Source organism: Convolutriloba macropyga, chromosome 5 (assembly GCF_964194025.1).
Source record: "Convolutriloba macropyga chromosome 5, txConMacr16.3, whole genome shotgun sequence".
Taxonomy (NCBI): domain Eukaryota; kingdom Metazoa; phylum Xenacoelomorpha; order Acoela; family Convolutidae; genus Convolutriloba; species Convolutriloba macropyga.
Window position 1 is genome coordinate 57,270,637 of NC_134472.1, and position 20,823 is coordinate 57,291,459.

Genomic DNA, 20,823 nt, shown 5'->3' on the forward strand with positions numbered 1-20,823 from the left:
AAATACAAATACTTGATGCTATTTTTATAAAAAAAGAAAAATGCTGCGTTTTCGAAAATTCAGCTAAAAGTTTTGCAAGTTTTAACAATCGGTTCAAACAATTAACGAACTTATTTTTATATTTAAACGGAAAACCAATCAGACCATTGTTAACATTTCAATCATATTTTTAGCAAAAATAGATTAAAAGTTAAGCAAAAATTACGAAAAATTTGAACAAAACATCGGAAGTTAGGCTGACGTTCAGAAATCTTTAAACCTCCGTAACTCCTTGGAAAAAGCGAAACTCAAAAAAATCTTTTTAATTTGAAATTATACGCTTGACAAGCTTTCTAATGATACCACTCACAATCCTGTAGGATGAATATATCGATCGGCAAAATTGACTGCACAAAAAACCCCAGTTGATGATATAATTCATCTGCCACTAAAAGGTGTAGGAGCGATTAACAAAAACTTAAAGTAACTGGTTTATGCGTTTTCCGCATACATGAATTACCTCACATATGATCAAATCAGGAAAAGTTATTTTATGGCGTGAAATGTTGTACAAATGATGTTTGCATGCAACTTACGCTTGTTGTTGCTGTGATGTCCACGCGTCTGTTGTGTTGATGAAGGGCGCCATTCCTTGAAAAGATCAACAAATGAGAGATAACTAGCAGCTGTTAATGTGTCTTAAACTGGACGAGCTACTAGTACCTATTTTTGTTGAGTTACTAAAAAGCAATCTGAAAATCTACACCAAATCGACTAGTATTTTCCTCAAAATCGTAGTATCCTTACCTTAAAAGCAAAAAAGTTTACCTTTTAAAAATCAACGATTTCACGGTAACGTTTGCCTATAAAACTCGTCGATAAAACTTTAAGTAGAAAGATTACACCCCCAAGGCAGAAAAAAATAAGATTTGAAATTTTCGATTTGCTTCATGGTTAATATTGAAATTTTGTTTATACCTGTGTATGACGCCAAGAGATGTGAGTGTTGATTGGGAATTGCGGCTACAGGACTGGTCGTGGAAAGGGCCGGCATACCACCCCCGCCTGCCGATATCGAGTAGCCATTGTGAGAAACAGTTGTGGGCAGTGCATCCCTTTGACCACACCCGAAAAACCCATTCGTTGTACCCGCCAGTCGTGCTTGACCAGACAGGCCGCTTTTGTAACTGGGTGAATTCGGGGAAACGTTGTTGGATAAGGACTGCAGGTTAGCGGAAGTTAAAACAGGGTAGTTGTTTGCAAGTTGGCTTTGATCCGAGTTTGGCGTGTTAGCGGCTGCCTCGTTTTGAAGCACGTGGTTCATGTGAATAAAATTGGGATGGTTGTGGTACTTCTGCATTTTGGTGTTCGTTTTGGCAAATTCAAGTCGAATCGTCATAGCAACATCAGGGTCAAATCTTACACCCTGTAATAATTGGTAACCATAATAGCAAAAACTTAAACAACTTTTCCTAGAATAATTATTAGTAACCGTGATTGATCCAGGAAAACCGTTTAACTCACTGCCGTTATTTTGAGACGTTTTTTTTTACTTCGTATTGGAAACTTACTGTACTATCAACAAAAAACCGAGATATTTTTATAAGGCTCATCTTATCTACTAAATTACTTCCAACCTTAAGATGTAATTTGTTTTGTCCTGAAGTTTCCATTTTTTCTGAAAGTAACAAATTCAGTCCTGGAATGGTTAAGCATGAGCCAAAGGCTTTCGAAGTCTTACGAAATAACATTCAGAGACATTTTAAATCCTTAGATTGCAATACCTACGATTTTACTGCGAGAAAAAAATTAAGTATCATTGCTTTATTGCAATATAATACTTTGTTATGGACAGGTTGCATGGACAGTTATAAAGGTATAGTTTGTGAACATTTGACTGATTTCTGTGGTTTTCGTTCCCATTCTCCCTGTTTTTGCTTTTTTCCATACAAAACAGCACGGAATATGTCTATTTAGCCCAGTTTGTTAAATTTGACTAAATTGTAATCATATAAACTACTGAAACAAGTTTTTCAGAGCAAGAAACGAATCAGTTGTAATTCTGCTTTCTACTTGAGTGTTCTGGAATTGAAAAATGCCAGCGTTTTGCTATTTTATTTCAATAATTATTCAAAATTCATTAATTAATTTTTATAAGTATTTTTTTTTGTCAAATTACCTATTTTTCAGACTTTTGGAGCAGTTACGTCATCTCAGTGGACAAGCAGCATTAGCAAGGCTAGTGTTGTTTAATCGCGGACTTTACAATTAAAAAATTGTTTGGATCATGTTGGAGCGCTGTCTTTTTGCATTTTTTTGGTTTTTCAATAATAGTTACAAAGCGGAATCATTTAAAGTCGAGGCTGCATTTTTTACTAATCTCATTGACCTGCATATGAGGCCCGAAAAATTTATATTAGAATTTAAGTTAAACCCATGATTTTTATAAGCTTCAAAACTGCGGTTGCAGAAATTTTCTGCTGAAAATTTGAGTTCTGCTTGTTTTTGTTGATATTTTGCATCGTTTTGGTCTAGTCTCACTGAAAACAGGTCTAATTGTTTTCCTCGGGAGATACAAGTTCATCGTATTTGTTTCATTTGAAAGTTTGAGGCTTTGGGTGGTTAATAATTTTTTCAGTTTTTCCTCCTTTTAATCTGATTCGGTCAATTTGCAGCTCAATCTCAGCAAGGAGAGGCAAAATTTTTTTCCAAAGAAATCAATTTTAGTTTTCACTCAAGATTAATGTTTCATGTAATTGTTTTTTTGCTTCGATACTACGTGTTTTGATAATTGTTTTTTTGATTTCCGGACATATAAGGTTTTTTGTTGTCGTTTAGTGTAATGGCAAAATAGGAGGTCATATAACAGTAAAGACGTTGAAGGAAAACAACATTGAATATATTTAACGCTTGTAGTGACTAGGTTATGGTTTTAACGGCTTCGACACCGTCTTGTCACAATTTTTTTTCCTGTTGTTTTGTTCTTTTTGTATTAGTGTGTTATATTCTGGGTAATGAAAAACCTCTTTTCCTTCCTATGGAGGTATAAATTAACGTATTTGATGACTTCAGCTGATAGCAAATGGTTTTCATGATTCTGAAACAATTTGTTAGTTTTTAAAAAATTTTATCTTTAATCATTTTTTTTCTATTTGCTTTTTTGTTTTTTTTTCTGTCTTCTCGTTACCTAGCCTCGTTAGGGACAGGTCCAAATTTTTGTTACATTTTTTGATTTACATTTATTCGTTAATATTAGATTTTATGTGATGCTAATTAGAGTAAGTTTTTCTAACTAACCATTTTAAAAAATTATACATTGAGTTTTGGTCGTAATGTTTGTTGCTGTTATTCGATTTTGGTTGTTTTTCTTGCTCGGTTAATTTCACATCTCATCGGCTTTCTAATGCATCATTGTTCAATTTGTTTAGTGGTTTGAGTTTAGAGCAATTTTTTGTTTATAAACCAATTATTGTCAAACGAAATGTGAATTTTGGAAAGTTTGCTGTCTCGACTTCATTTGGAGCAAGAAGTTTTTCAGAGCAAGAAACGAATCGGTTGTAATTCTGCTTTCTACTTGAGTGTTCTGGAATTGAAAAATGCCAGCGTTTTGCTTTTTTATTTCAATAATTATTCAAAATTCATCAGTTAATTTTTATACGTAATTTTTTTGTCAAATTACCTATTTTTCAGACTTTTGGAGCAGTTACGTCATCTCAGTGGACAAGCAGCATTAGCAATGCTAGTGTTGTTTAACCGCGGACTTTACAATTTAAAAATTGTTTCGATTATGTTGGAGCGCTGTCTTTTTTGCATATTTTTGCTTTTTCAATAATAGTTACAAAGCGAAATCATTTAAAGTCGAGGCTGCATTTTTTACTAATCTCATTGACCTGCATATGGGGCCCGAAAAATTTATATTATAACTTAAGTTAAACCCATGATTTTTATGCGCTTCAAAACTGCGGTTGCAGAAATTTTCTGCTGAAAATTTGAGTTCTGCTTGTTTTTGTTGATATTTTGCATCGTTTTGGTCTAGTCTCATTGAAAACAGGTCTAATTGTTTTCCTCGGGAGATACAAGTTCATCGTATTTGTTTCATTTGAAAGTTTGAGGCTTTGGGTGGTTAATAATTTTTTCAGTTTTTCCTCCTTTTCATCTGATTCGGTCAATTTGCAGCTCAATCTCAGCAAGGAGAGGCAAAATTTTTTTCCAAAGAAATCAATTTTAGTCTTCACTCTAGATTAATGTTTCATGTAATTGTTTTTTTGCTTCAATACTACGTGTTTGGATAATTGTTTTTTTTGATTTCCGGACATAAAAGGTTTTTTTGTCGCTTAGGGTAATGGCAAAAATAGGAGGTCATATAACAGTAAAGACGTTGAAGGAAAACAACATTGAATATATTTAACGCTTGTAGTGACTAGGTTATGGTTTTAACGGCTTCGACACCGTCTTGTCACAATTTTTTTCCTGTTGTTTTGTTCTTTTTGTATTAGTGTGTTATATTCTGGGTAATGAAAAACCTCTTTTGCTTCCTATGGAGGTATAAATTAACGTATTTGATGACTTCAGCTCATAGCAAATGGTTTTCTTGATTCTGAAACAATTTGTTATTTTCAATGAAATTTTATCTTTAATCATTTTTTTTCTATTTGCTTTTTTGTTTATTTTCTGTCTTCTCGTTACCTAGCCTCGTTAAGGACAGGTCCAAATATTTGTTACATTTTTTGATTTACATTTATTCGTTTATATTAGCTTTTATGTGATGCTAATTAGAGTAAGTTTTTCTAACTAACTATTTTAAAAAATTATACATTGAGTTTTGGTCGTAATGTTTGTTGCTGTTATTCGATTTTGTTGTTTTTCTTGCTCGGTTAATTTCACGTCTCATCGGCTTTCTAATGCATCATTGTTCAATTTGTTTAGTGGTTTGAGTTTAGAGCAATTTTTTGTTTATAAACCACTTATTGTCGAACAAAATGTGAATTTTGGAAAGTTTCCTGTCTCGACTTCATTTGGAAAACATTCAAGTAAAAAATGTGGGTGAGAGGGTTGGGAACATTATGTGCAAACGCGCATTAGCAATTCTCCTTATTTACCCTCAAGTTAAGATGAAGAAATCCAATCAAGATCAAAAATTCCAATCAAATAGCTAATTCTATTCGCAAGGCGAGTAAAAAAGTATACTAAAATTGTTCTCCGATTTCCAAAAACAATTTTGAATGATTAAAAGTTAGGTCCTTTAGTACATCAACTATCTAAGGCGGAAAAACAAAGACCTTTTTTCCTACAATTTTTTGTTAACTTTCCCCTGGTTGTTTTTTATAGTTTGAAATCAAGTGAAAAGAGTGTCTCTTTTCGTATATCTTGAATGACGGTTAATTATAGTAAATACTTTGGATGGAAAAAACATCAAATTTGTTTACCGAAGAATTATTAGATCCGAAGAATTGGATTTGAATTTGAAGACTATTTGAAGTTTGCTATAACTATATTGGTTATAAATACTACGCCACTCAATTATTAGTGAGGTCATTACCTGAAGTGCTTGTTTGGCTTTTTCCGCACTCAGTTTGGAGTCAAACATGACAAAGGCCACCGGCTGAAATAACACAAGTTCACATCAACAATCAACGGTAAACACCCACTCACTTTTCACTTATTATCACGGCGCAATTACTGACTAAAAGTGAACTACTGACTTCTTCTAGATTGTTCTGTCTGCATCTATATCTATAAATTTATCTCATTTTTCGTCTGCAAAAAAGTGATGTGAACAAAAAATACACGTATCATACACATAAATTTGAAGAAATACTTTGTAGTAAGTTTCGAGATCGTGATACAAGCTACGGTCGTGAACTTTTTAAGGAAAAGGAGAGGAATAAACTTGTAGAGTTTCAACTTACAGCGTAGGTTTTGGTCTAAAACAACAAACAAAAAATTGTTGTTTTTTTATAAGTTTGAATGAAAATCAATATAGAGTCGGTACACTTACGTCGTTTAGTTTTGGTGTGTTCTTTAGAAAGGAGCCTTCATAGCCCTGAAACAAACAAAACATATTTGATTTTTGAGTACTCTTAGAATTTTTTGATTAATCATGATTACCCTAGACCTTGAAATTTCTGAACAGGAGGTAGAGTTCTCTGGGTTTGGTGTCCATGGGTAGCCCACTCACAAATAGTGTTCGGACCTAAAATAAAAACAAAAACTTAATGAATTTAATTACAGGGGTTATATAACTCAGCATAAGTCCAAGTTTTAAGGATGACGCCAGTAGAGCCGACCGGGTGTAGAGCAGAATGCCGTGAAATGCGCTTAAAACTTTTCCGAGCTCTGATTTGTTGACCTTACTCTCAGTACCGCAACCTTACTCCCGCGTCAGGGGTTGGGAATGCCGCATCTGAAAGGCCGCGTGGAGCGCAACCCGACTCCGCACCATAGACAAGCAAAGACAACTGATTAATTCGCCTTTTTTGTCTACTTGAATTTATTCCAATCAGATTGTTCGGCTAATTGAAACCAACAGATGAATGCAGATACTTAGGTGTTATTCTTGACAAAGAGTTGACATACCAAAAACAACTTAATAATGTGATCAGTAAAATGGCTTTAGCTATCAGATCAATTTATTTGGTACGCAATCCAATACCTTTAAAGGCTCGAATAAATCTGTTTAGATCACTTGTTTTATCGCATTTAAAATTTAGTGCAATATTTTTTCAAAGTTTGCCGTCCTACTCAATTGACAGAATAAACAAACAAATTAGATGGGGCATAAAAGTTTGCTTTTTTCGAACAAAATATGACAGTGCTCATAAACTACATCTTGAAAATAAAATATTTCCCGCAGAAATTCAAATAGCAAAAACTTCATTAAATAGACTTTTCGATATTCTCCAACAAACAAACATACAAGAACAAAAAAATTCAGAATAATCGGAGACGTTGAAATTAAAGTTAATAATCGTACATATGTTTTTTCTATCACAACAAAATGTAAATCAAAATGGAGTCAAAATTCAATTATAAGACACTTTGTTCGGAAATGGAATAAACTTCCAAGAGCATAATTTCTGCAAAAGATAAGTTGTTCACTTTTTTGGTAAGTCAAACATGGCAACTCTGCAAAATAAAAAGCCTTAAATTCCAGGATACTAAACAGTACGCTTGATCATTAGATACATGAGCAAAAAAACGAACAATTTTGATTAATCCCACATTCTCATAATCTCTATTTTAGAAATCTCAACAAACGTCACTCAAATTTCAAATTCGTCATCTCAAATTATTTGTCAAAAACAATGAAAGATCTTGGTGATCTTTTTGAATCAGAGAGCAAAATTACAGGTAGTCATATTGCCAGCGAGTGGCACAACTCGTCTAACATAATTGTTCAAGATGAAAATAGAACAGAATTATTACAAATCATTCAAAGCCATCCATTTACTTTTGAAATATCCGAGATAAAAACAGACACAACAATTTTTTGCAGTTGTTAAACCCATAAAAGTGTAGAAATCCAGACTAACGCGAAATTACAATTTTAGCACATCTTTGAATTGAACACAACTTAAGAACAAAGTGACTTATAAAATCATTCTCAAAATATAATTTGCCAGTTAAATTATTACAATTATCTTCGCGGATCGAGGTGTCCTGCTAAAAATCGCTAAAAGATGTAAGATTTGCGGTGAATTTGTGTAAAAGTGTAAGATTTGCGCTCAATGCAATGAATGCGGTGAAAAAAAAACTTTTAAGTGGTGAAGAATTTTTTTCACCGCTTAAGCGGTGAAGGAACATTTTTCAGCGGTACCAGCAGAATGCGGCGAAAAAAACTTTTCACCGCTAAAATTGCAAATCTTACAAACTTCGTTAAATCTTCATCCAAAGCAGCCTTTGAAAATGTAATAACTGAGCAGAAAAACTTATGGAATATACTTTGCCTCAAACAATTTAACTAACACAAGTGTGATTGCATAAAATGGAACATTATTAGGTATAGATAAGAAATGCATCAAACGGATTACTCATTCAGTGTAAAACTGATTCTCGTGAAACTTAGTGATAGTCATCGCCCTCAGATGTTTTCTCACCGTAGCAGAATACCGGAAACATGCGAACTTAAACAATTAGAAAATACAAAAAGAGACGGTAAAAGTGTCACCAAAACTGAGCCGGAAACATCAATGCCTCTATATGAAGAGAGAGTTACTATAGAAATCAAAATGATTGTCTTATTATTTTGCCAGAGCTGAAGTTGTTACTAGGCAACCGTGAAAACAGTTAAAAATTAAATGAGTTTAACACATGAAGAATAACCTCCTCAACTCCATCTATATATATGTGTTCTTTTTTGTCGGAAACTGACGAAAAAGACAACACTCATCCGATGTGATAATCATTATGATATATCTCTGACCTCAAGTTAGTTTCGTTGGTAAGCTTCAGTCTATGTCTCTATTACTTGTGCTTGTACAATTAGTCTTCTTGTCTAGACTATCAGATTTACTCAAGTTCTATAGTCATTGAACTTTAGTAAAAGGCTAAAAAAATGAATTGACATGCTCCTTTCAATACTCTGTTACAAGTTCCCGCAAGCTCCATGCATGACTATAATCAAATCATCTATTAAAAAAATTTCGCTTCGATACAAACTCTATTGTGCTTTAAAATTGTGTGAACATTTTTTGTTCATAGTCTCGGTATTCTGTGTGTTGGTTGAGGCCATTTAATATGAACAAGGTGCTTTTTGATCATGTCCTGATGTGTTTATGACATAATTAAGCGCTGCAAATGACACCTGAGCATTCATGCTAATGAGCACAAACAACTATTTATTCAAAATTAAGCCACAATCAAACAAAACCATTTCTTTTCATCAATCTCATCAAAGCTGGACCGGTCATTCGTCTACGCGTTTCTTGTTGTTTTTAAAACACTGTCTATTTCTTAAGAGTCTGATGCAAAAGTATTTCATCTTTAAAGGAATTTCATTTGCACATATTTTGTAATTCTGTTACAGTTTTTGTACATAAAACATGAAGCACGTATAGAACGTAGTACCAAGTGATATATTTTTGAAAGAGAGATGAAGCTCATTTCTGAGTATTCTTTTCAAAAGCATTTTTTTCAGAACCGAACGAAGTAACAAACAAATAAGCAAACAAACAAACAACTGCTACTACCAACAATAGCCATATTTTCAAGGATGCGTATTTTAGTGTCGCGTTTATGTTTAGGAACAGCAGTAGTGTGGGATAAATAAAAATAAGGAAAAGCTGACACACGTTTTTTCCTCAGCAGGTCTAAAAATTTGACTAAATTTTTAATGAACTTCTTTTTCATTTAACCTCACGAATCTGTCAAAAAGCCACGCCTGTTTCTATATTATAAAAGTACACATTTCAGAGAGTGAGTGTTTAAAAATTAAACCAACAGCGAAATTCCTCCAAATTTAAGAAAACCGCGTCATATATACACTGAATGAGATTACCTTTAAGATTCTAATAAAACAAGTTTTAAAGTGTCACTTTGTATTATTCAATCATCACCTTTTCGAGCTAATAAGAATTGACGACTTTTATTGAATTGCTGTCAACGAAGGCATCAGAAAGTACTGAAATTATTAAAGCATTTTTAAGAAATGTGATTTTAAGGGCAGTTCAATAAATAAGGTTTTTTAAAGCTCAATGAAGTGCTATTTTTTAATCATTATTAAGCTTAAAAAAGTAATTGATTGTTTTTATTTTTATTGAGCTGTTATCAACTGCAGTATAGATTGATTTTAGAATAGAGCAATTGAGAAATATCTCAATAAAACTGATTTTTTTTACAGAAATAAGAGCTGAATACCCTACAATTGTTTGTTTTAAATACCCTCTTCTAAATAAGCTTTCTAATAGTAGTATATCTGCAGATATTTAATGAAATATTGATGAAAATATCTGTCTGTTTAGGAGGTTATTTGAGATGGTTAATGTCACTTTTGGATTATGAAGTGATATTGAAGAATAGCGGCACTATTATGTCATGAGTATTACTGACAGTTTAAACAATATTTTTCGAATTAAAAACTATCCACCAGCTTGCGCACTTCATTGTAAATATGTCATCCAGTATTTCCTATTTCCGAAACTCGGAGTAATAAACAGAGATATTTACGTAAAGAGATTTTTCGGGACTTATTAATGTTTCCTAACAACTCTGTGGAGTTTATTGTTTTTCGTAAAGTGGCTATAATTCGTTTGTAGCCAGAATCTGCGTGGTTCTTGTTTTAGATTAATTGAATAAAAGGAAAAGGGGAAAAGTTCAATCAACACGCGTGTCTCAAAAATGCCGGCACAATGGAAAAAAAATATGTAGGATGATCCTAAAAGAATGAAGACTAAAAGATAATTTAATTGAATGCATTGTTAAACCATCAGTTACGATAACTTCTTCGGGAATAGAAACGAGCATCATAGAATCGGGAACAGAAAATTTTTCAGGAATAGATATGTTCTCTTCGAAAAGTTCACTGGCAGTAATAGATAAAAGATATATGACTATTTTTTTCACAAAAAAATTTTAAATATTCGTCTAATACCATCATGATCAGACATGATGATCCAGCTAATCAGATGAAGACAATTTTGCTACCAAATTGATCAAGGAATTAGGTAATGCATACTTTTTTCACAGGAACGACAATTATTGATTGCTTTTAAAACATCGCAAACTTTTTCGGAGTCTATTCGGAGCAAGTACTATATACAGACAATTAATTCACTTAGCTTGTCATTTGCGACCATTGTTCAAAATAATTTGTGCCGCGAATAATGCAAATTATTATCGTTTAGTCTTTTTTCCCGACAATTTTAATAAAAATTAAAGAATTGGAGAAACCACAGGGCTGTAAATCCAGGATGACCATTTTTTTGATCGAGCCAGACTAACCAGACATAAGTAAAATGCTTGTAAAAAAGTCATCGACACTTCTCACGTAATCTCCCGCCTAAAGGTTTGCATCTTTTTCAAATATTGAAAAAACCTACGATCCGTGCAACAAACTTCCTTTCTAATTCAAAAATTACTTCCAAAAATTTTTCAGAGCAAAAGTGTGATTTTAAATAACAGGAAAAATTTTTAAGTTAACTAGCAGCCATCATCTTGAATTATCAAAACAAATTAGTGGTATCACAGCTTGCAAAAATAATTCGGACCTTTGAATATCAGAGCACGCAAGCTAACCGAAAAATTTTTCTTCCCTCGGTTGTGCACTTACATGAAAATTACTATGAAATTTTTCTCGTAGAAAGAAGTACTATCTGAAAAGGGATGAGCTATTTTTCTCGATTAAACTCAAGAAGTTTTTTCAGAGAAATTTTGTTTTTAAAGTGGCCCATATTTGAATAATAAAGGACGACGCATAAAAAGCTAAGAGACGTTGTTAGCGCCTTTTAAACGTTTCAACAGTGTTATTACTTAAGCAATAGTTTCCAAGCAAAAGTAAAAAAAAATTGACAGGCAATCCGTGGTGACATACTTTAAAAATTACCCCTAAGAGGTAAACTTGGCAAAATTTGCTGTGGAAAAATCAACTTACACACTTCTGTTTTTATCAGCCTGCATTATTAAAATAATGCAATTTCTTGGGTTGCGAATGGTTTGTGTTGCCGCTTTGGATAAGAGACTGGCTATTACAATTACAAGGAAAAGTATAAAGCAGTTCGCACAGAACTGCTTCAGTTTCATCTTTTGTACTTTTTTAATCAAATTGAACCTGAAGTCATCGAAAAATAATAAAGTCACACAAAGTTAAACTTGTCCAAATCTCTCAATTTTCAGAGTTCATCAAACCAGAGCCGAGCTAATTTTTGAGCTAAATTTTAAATTAGAGTTCTGCTGAATAACATTCTTGCATATAAACGCTGACGACCAAATGCATGTGAAATATTCTAGCATATAGCAGTGTCAACATCATTTGAGAAAGACAAATAAAAAGTATGAAAATTGTACCTCTTCGTCATCGTTATATCCAAAGGAGCTGGAGTAGTCGTTAGGACCCCCCATCTCATCTACAGACATGGCATCGAAGTCCACAACGCTCCCATTCTCACAATTAGTCATACCTCCTCCCCCGCCCACTCCTACACCCACGCCTGCAGGCTGCATAAGGACACCGTTGCTGTTGTTGTTGTTAACTTGAGAATTGTTGTTGTTGTTGTTTACACTTCCAGACAATGACAAGGTCATTTTCTTGTTCGTTTGGCCGACGAAATTTCTATTATAATAACCAATGAAAAAATATCGCGTTCTATATTTCAGTTTAAAAAAAATTCCGCCGCAAAATTAATCGAAAGGTCCAATAACAAACAAAGCACAAGTTTTTATTACGACTTGATATTTCGAAAATTTCGAACAGAATATCGGATCTTTAATCTTCGAGAATATTGAAATATTTAAACGGTCGAGCGTGAAAAAAGGAAACCTGTTCAAAGTGAATTATGGAACAGGAAACTCTGAAAGGTGGGAACAAAATTTCTAGAATAAAGAGTCAAAATTTAAACTGAAAAGGTAAAAACCAAAAATATAAATTTATAATACGGGGGGAAGTTGCTCTTAATTTTTGTTCACACACACTCGGCTACAGCACTGCGTTGCGTGGATAATTTGTGGAGTATAGTAAATTTTATAGTAATCTATCAGGGATCAGAATTGTAAAATAGTCAAGGTAAAACGATAGAAAAGAGAAGAATAAGCCAAAGAATAATTGCAATATAGCAAAAAGATAGTGAATTATTGATTTATGGAGACAAAGCTGCGATAAATAAGTCAAACGTTGTAAAATGAGTAAAAATCTGCAGATCGATTCAGAATTTCAGTTGCCAATGCCACATGAAATATTCATCACATGTTTCTGCTGCTCAAAAGACTATTTCTTGATAATAGAACACAAAATTGTTCCAAAAATTTCATTTTAAATTACACTCTAAGAACATACACAACTTTGAAGAAAAATTAATTCATTCAAACGTGAACAAATAATTTTGTCCTGGCTAAAAATAAACAAGTTTAGGCAACAATGTAATCAGAAATTGAGTGCCACGGATCTCAAACTGAAACTTAAAAATCTGACTAAACCGGTGGGTAATTTTGCTTCGTTAGGCTGATGATATCGTTCGGAACTTTGGGTAATTTTGTAAACTTTTGCAACTTTTTCCGATTGCACGGGTTGAGAATATTTAGGGAAATAAGGGTGCTTTAAAAGATAAATGGGCTGCCAAATTAAGGAAAAGGAAAGAAAGAGTTCGGGGGAGGGAGAGTGTAATTTTTGGTGCCTGTTTTAGTGACTGAGCAGAAAGAATAAAGACTTTTCAAGTCAGTTCAGCTGAAGAATTTGAATCGTATCTTTTGTGTTGTGTTGTTTGAATTTGCAGTTGGTTGGATACTAAGAGTGATAAATAAATGCCAGCTAACTGGCCAACTAACTAACTGACTTGGGATATAAATTTATTGGCAAATGGTATAAAAAGTAAAGGAATGAATGAGCAAGCGAGCAGGATTCTACTAACTAGCTCTACTAACTAGAAAACGAATAAAGAAAAAGGGGGAAGGATAGTTATAGATATATATTGTGGGGGTAGTAAATAGCTACAGTGGTTAGGGAAAAAAGTATAACTAACTCTAGTTATAACTACAGGGTAGTTATATAAGTTGGGATTTATCTTCCTACTTTCCTTCTGCTAGTTAGTATAATGTTCCTCCTTTTCCCTGGTGTGTGAATAAATGTCTTTGCCAGCCGTACTCTGTTCAGAGGGGTGGCAATGGAGGTAGTGTTGGTTGTGGTGGTGAACCTGTTTTGGGAATTGAGGTTCAGTAGGCCAATAATGTTAGGAGAGATCGCTTGTCAATCAGCCCCAATTGCTCCAGTCATTTTAGCCCCGCCTCCTATAAAATCAGCAACAATGCCAAAACACAGTAAAAGTCACTCACTCACTCACTACTGCTACTGCTACTAGCGGCAGACTTAAACAAACTGAGCAGCCATACACACGAAACTGGACCAGTGCCGGGGAATAAGTATGGAAAATGAGGCAAAATACTCTGGCTAAATTCAACAACTAAAATGTGAATAATATTACCAGTCGTCCTTCTACTGGTAGTCCTGCTGCATTCCAGAAGAGAATAGTTGTGGTGGTGGTGTATTATTATGTATTATGTATCAAACACACTGCTAGTGTAGTTGAGAGCTGTCTTTGTTCCCCTCCCTGTAAATCTGGACAAGAATAGCCAGAGAAAGGAGAAGGAAAGTGTAACTGGTCGACGGAATGAATGGATATCCCTGTACTCCTCTTTCTGCTGCTCAGCTCGCAGATTTTATCCAGTTGCTGTAAAAATATAAAGGGATACACTTTATCCCCATAAAAAAGAGGAAGGGAGCGGGTTGAAGGAGGGAAAGGGAGGCAGAGCACCAATAGAATGAAAGACTCTGAGGAGCAGCCGCCGCTTAATCAACTCGGAAGCAGTAGAGAGAGAGAAAGACGATTAAAGAGAACAGAATGAGAGGGTCTGTGTTCTCAGACCATACAAACAGCACAAGTGAACAGAAAAAGAGGGAGAAGGAGAAAGAAAGAGTGAATAGATCCGTTGTCCCTGGTGTTTTGTGCAAAAACAGGAAATAACTGTGAGCTGTCCCTAAATACACAATAAATGATAGTCTTTATTTAGAAAGATCAAAGACACTACTCATACGTAAGCAATTGTTCAAGTACTAGGCATCCTAACACAGAATTAGCCTACTCCAATAAATATCCGATACATAAAGATTCATTAGAAAGGAATTAAAAACTCGAAATGCAAACAATCGCAATTGATGGAAACACCTATTCAACAACGATTACTCAATTGAGAAAATAGGACTAAAAATATGACATGGGGGAAACTCCCTATAACTCCAACTCAAACCAACTTTGCAGTCGATATGCAATCTCAAGATCTAAATCACTTAGGGCCACTGTTGGCTGATCAAGTGTACTGAATCAACAAATTTATATATATATATATATATATATATATATATATATATATGTATATATATATATATATATATATATATATATATATATATATAAATGTATTTCAAAATTCTACAGAGCTAATTCAGAGAGTATCTGAATATAGGTTTTGTTGGAATTTCTTGGAATTTCTAGTTGTTATTAGAAATCATTATAAGCTGAAGAACACCAGACATTCATTGTTCCGACCCCACTTTAGTGGGGAGGGAGGAACTGTATACTCAACTTGGTTTTTTTGTTCAGTCAATTTTGGCCGATCGATATATTCATGGTAAAGGATTGTGAGTTGTAACATTAAAAAGCCCGTCCAGCGTAGAATACAGAATTAAAAAGATTTTTTCGATTTTCGTGTTTTACAGGGAGTTATCGAGGTTTAAATCTTGGTAAACATTCGACTGTTTTTGTTAACATTTTCAATAAATTTTGCTAAAATTTGGCACAATTTCGCTAATATAATTCAAAATAAATTAAAATTTTTAAAGACAGAGTGTTGTTGATACCGTTAGAGATAGAACAGTGTTGTTGAATTGTTTGATTGAAGTTTTTCTTGGCTAAAATATTTGAAAAAATTTTCAAAATTCAAACTTTTTTAATCAAAAATGGCACAAAATTTGCTTTTTGGTCCACTTTGTTAAAGTTTCCAGACTTAGTGACCTAGAAAATTTAACACAGTCTTCCTAATTTCAAAAAGCGCTAGTTGCAATTATGCGCCGTTTGAAAGTCTTCTGGACTTAAAAGTTTACTGTTTTTTGCAGATTTAACTCGATAAATATACAAAATGCATATTTTTTTTCAATATTTGTAGAACTCCACTCATTAATTGGTCTAATTCGCAAATAACCGGAACACTTGGTCGATTTGCTGGGCGCGCGGCAAAATCAGTGAGGGGTTTGATAATATCGTGGACTCTCAGAATCAGAAAATTTTTGGTTTTTTATTTTGATGATACCCTTTCAAAATGTTTTGCTTTTGTTTTTTTAATGTTAATTACTGACAGTATTTTTTTTTTACTGCTCCGTTGTTGACAACTCCAATTTACGTAAATTTGAGTCCAATGTACATACAGTTTGTTTCCAGAGAACCAAAGGGTTTTTATGGGTTTGAGGAGGAGTTTTAGTAAAATTTAACTGAATTATTGTCTTTTGCCTTCATTTGTTATTCTTTTGGCAGTCTGATTTTTAAATTAAACCCCTCACAGATCTAAATTTCTTCCTCGAGAGGTAAAAATGAACCTTTTCTGTTCTTATGGTTGTTACCTAATGTCTCTTATGTTATTGAATGTATTTGTTTTAATAAAATTTCTGTGATTTTTTGACCTTGACAATTTTTTATATTATTTTAGTCAACATTTTGCTTATTCTCAGTAAGTACAGGTCGAATTTTCCTACTCATAGAATAAAAACTACTTTTGTGGCCGATTGTTTAACAGAGGGTGTTCTTGCTTTTGTTACTACGAGTTTTCATACAAAATTTTCTGATTTTTGTGCTTAATTGCCCATTTTTGGTGTTGTTTTTGTTTCTTTTGTAAATTGTCACATTATTTAACAATCTAACTGAAAAAAATTTTACAACATTTGATACTGAACATATATTTTGTTTTCACAACATATGGTTTGAAGGGCTGCGAAACCGTTCTCTTTTTTTGCCAAATATCGTGTAATTAGAGGTCTCAGTGGCCAACTATAGATAAACAAGTGAATTAAAACAACTAATATTGGTAAATGAAGTTCCAAAAAAAGAGCAATAAGGTTCTTCAGATTAACCCTTTTTTGTTCTGGTTTGCGTTTTTTTTTCGTATTTTACATTGCCGTATCATTTTCGAAAATTTTCCTCATGATTTAGAGCTCTTTTTATTGTTTTGTTGAATCAAACAATAATTTTTCTGTTGTTTAACTTTTTTAAATGATGTCTTCATGGCTTAGACAATTTGTTTAAGAAGAATTTTGTAAAGTTTAGATACTTTTCTGTTTTTGTGGTTCTTTTTGTTGTCATTTTGTGATAGTAGTTTTACAAAAAGATGATATGATGATCAAAAGAGACGCAAATGAAAATGCTATATTCTCACGGTTAATATTCTATGGCTTCAAAACTGTGGTTTCGTAAAATTGTTTGTGAAACTTATTAGTCCAGATTGTATTTAATGATATTTTGTAGTCTTATGATTTAGTCTCATTAACAACAGTCGCGTTTAGTTTACCAAGCAGTTGCAATACAAACAGTCTACTCTTTTAGTCGAAACCTTTTAATGACTATGAATTTTGAAAACATTTGTTTTTAATAGAAAAAGAGATTTTTGAGATCTGCCAATTTTATTTCTGTTAAATTGTAGCTAAGCATCTCTATATAAAATTCACATCATTTATCTATTGAAATAAAATTTAATTTTCAAAACGGTTTTATTTTCCTAAAATGGTCTTTCTTCTTGGAACAACCAGATTTCACAAAACCAATTTTCGTGATTTTTAACTATTTGCCCTTTTTTTGTAGGTTTTGATTTCTTTTCACAGTATCACAATAATGGGCGTCATTGGACTTACAAATGTTGTCACCTGCAAAAACTGCAAACGAAGATTTTTATTTTTTAGTGATCAGCTATATATTTAATTGATTGGGGGACATCGTTTTCGTGTATATTTTTTCGTGCAAATTTTTTGTTCTTGCCTGTATTAGTCGTATGACATATCCTGGATAATGAAAGGCCTCAGTCACTCTCTATTGGGTATAATAGACTCTTCCAATGATTTCATTTGATGCGTAATGTTTCTAATCATTTCGAATTTAGTTCTTTTTTTTGAAAAAAAGCAATGTTTTAGTAAACTTTTGCCGCTTTTGCTCATTTCTAGCCAACTTTTTGCCAAGTCGCATTGAGAAAAAGTCCCATATTGTTTTCCAAAAAAGTACCGGTTAGTCTTCTTTTTATCTGATGCCATTTTGATTTGGTTATTAGTGGTTTTCAAAAAATGGACAAGGAGTTTTGGTTGTAATTAATGTTTGTAACTATTTGATTTTTATTGCCGTCCTTTCTGGTAGCCATATTACAGTAGCCAAAGGTCTCATTGGCCCTCTAGAGTAGATTGTTTTATTCTTTTAGTAGTTTATTGAACGATATGTTGATATGTTATTTTTTTTTATCTCTTTCGCAATTGATAGACAATTAAGTGAAAAATGTAGATGAGCGGGGTCGGAACTTAATGTGCAAACGCACATTACCGAGCCTCCTTGTTTGGTAAAGACTGAGTAGTTTCTTTTCATTTTGAGCAAAATTGTTCTTGTAAAGGGATCGGTACTTATTATATTTTGAAAAATCCGGTGTCTAAAAAGTAATCAGTCATTAAAATTTTCAAAAAGATCTCTATAAAAAGTGGTCTTCATTCACTTATTACTGAAAAATCCATCAGCATTAAATGTGATGAATAATTATTTCAGAGTACTTCTCCATCAGCTGCTTTCAGTCATGTTCCAGCAAAACCTATATTTTTTTATCATAGTAGAGTTTTATGTCTTCACATTGGGTTTTTGACTAGAAAAAACTCATCTTTTAGATTACTATTTTGCAAAGTCTGAGAAGATGTTTGAAATATTGCATCATATCAAAGTGACATCAAATATTAAGATTCATTGCTTCTAATTTATTCAATTTCTAGCGAAAATCTAACCAAAAGATCAATTTAATTGTACTTCATTTACCAACCAAAGCCTTGATTATTGATTCAGGGAAAAAAGGACAGACAGACAGTTTCTGTTTGTACAGTATAATGAGAAACATCCGTGTTTTGATGAATTTGTCAGATTTTTTAGAGCTAATATAAAAAACAAAGTTTTTCGTTATCGGAAATTGAATTATCAAATTGCGTGGCGGCAATTTCAACTAGCTTGGAAGATGGGCTAGTCTGACTCTAAAAGAATCAGCGCAGAGTAAATGAACTAAGTTTACCAAAAACGTGCTCAAATAATTGTGGAATATGTGATAAACATAGTCACATATTCCTCAATCTCAAACTTTCTTTTTCCAAAACATAAAATGTGGAATATGGTGACAACTTTAAAACCAAGTTTCGCAAAATCAGACGTTTTGTGTAATTTGTGTTAATAGAATTCAAGCAATATTTGGCGGGGCGCTAGTCTGTAATGATATATCTGTTTTTTTTTCGTTGTAACGCCTATATAGATATTTAATCCAACATTTTACATTAACAAGTTAAACTGAGAAAGAATTTTATTACTGCGATTTATAAAATCAAATACTTTTAATCTCAATTAAAATAATAATTTGATAACATTGTTGCATTGTTGGAGTCTCATCTGGATATATTAGATCAAATTTAAATACTTCCTACTCCATCGTGGCTTTCTTTATCAACCGAATATTCGCCAATACTTCATTTTCCGCTTTGTACGAAACCGGATATTTGGATTATAGGTTTTGAAAACACTCTTAGATGTCAGCCTGCTCAAAAACTTAGAGAAAAAAGTTCCATTTAAAATGTCAATTTTGTCAATAACATTGCCAGTAATTTTTGATCAAATCAATCAATATATCAAGACTTATTTTGACTTTTTTTCACAGTTTCACGTCTTTGATTACTGAAATGAGTTATAGCACACAATTCACAAAACACACTCACCAGCACTCAAACACATGCACATGAAAACTCCTGCAAACACTCACTTGCACAAACTGTTGAACACAAAACACTCACACACACACACATACATACAAAATCCCAACAAGCTCTGTCACGAGCTCACGCACCCAAGCATGTATACATATATATATATATATATATATATATATATATATTTATATATATATATATATATATATATATAAATTTATGTGGCTTTTAGATCAATTCTATTTTACGTTTACTTGATCAAAGTTTACTTGATTGACAATTTGATGAACAGTTCGTCTTTTTTTCAGTGTAATTGCGTTTTTATTTTACATTACTTATTTTGTGTCCGAGAAACTCAAAATTTGAGGAAATTAGATGAGCACTAAGACGGGCAATAATTTCCAGACAATACCATTGGTTGGAACAAACAATACATTTCGATAGAATTTTTTAAATTTGCACTAATTCAGTTTTGGTTTAACTTGTGTGATATTTTTTATCAAACAGTTGCTGTGATTGAATGAGGATTCTATCACACTCTTTTATTGCCACCGTTCATTTAGTTGTCCGTATTGTCATGATTATGATAAACTAATTCCGTAACAGATTTTGTATTGTTCATTGGGTATTAACGAGTTATTTTGAACGGTAAAATGTGCAACTGCTATTATCACAGCAAGATTTGGTTAAATTTATGCACCTATTGTGATTGCAACAAAAAAGTCTATATAAACATTACCACCGGTTTTCAAACGGCTAGGTTTCACCTCGGTTATTGTCAACTTCTTGATGGCGTTAAAAACGTGTATTAAAATTCTTAGACAGTGATCATCCAACATTAAAAAGTTCTGAGGCAGTCGTAAGACTCTGATTTGGGAATAGACTATGTATTTCTTCCACAATTTTTGGCACAACAATGCTATAATAAAAATGGCGAGAAGAGAATAGTGGAATAGGATTATCAACTCCGCAATTTTTCCGTAAACTTTTGTTTCAGCTACAACAGATCAGTTGCATGCTTCACGTAAAACTTTAGTTGAATAGACAATTTGTATCCGCTAATTTTTCTTCAATATGTATGTAAATTTGTTAAAATCAACAAAAAAGAGTCGCGGGACAAATTTTAACGGAAAGGAGATTATCGACACTGTTTTAGGTTTTCTTATAAT

General features: G+C 32.9%; 1 protein-coding gene across 3 annotated transcripts in view; it reads right to left on the bottom strand.

The window, feature by feature from the left end:
• LOC142339497 (uncharacterized) overlaps window positions 1-20,823 on the bottom strand; it is a 67,058-nt gene that overhangs the window by 19,275 nt on the left and 26,960 nt on the right. For 2 of the 3 annotated variants that reach the window (XM_075389558.1, XM_075389559.1), the window contains exons 2-9: window positions 14,106-14,351; window positions 11,980-13,911; window positions 6,095-6,172; window positions 5,978-6,022; window positions 5,889-5,903; window positions 5,519-5,581; window positions 958-1,405; window positions 576-630 (exon numbers count right to left, since the gene is read on the bottom strand). In XM_075389558.1, coding sequence (XP_075245673.1) covers window positions 576-630; window positions 958-1,405; window positions 5,519-5,581; window positions 5,889-5,903; window positions 5,978-6,022; window positions 6,095-6,172; window positions 11,980-12,216 — 941 coding nt within the window. In that variant the 5' untranslated portion in view covers window positions 12,217-13,911; window positions 14,106-14,351. The remainder of the gene's footprint in view (window positions 1-575; window positions 631-957; window positions 1,406-5,518; window positions 5,582-5,888; window positions 5,904-5,977; window positions 6,023-6,094; window positions 6,173-11,979; window positions 13,912-14,105; window positions 14,352-20,823) is intronic. The other variant, XM_075389560.1, reaches the window with a different exon arrangement.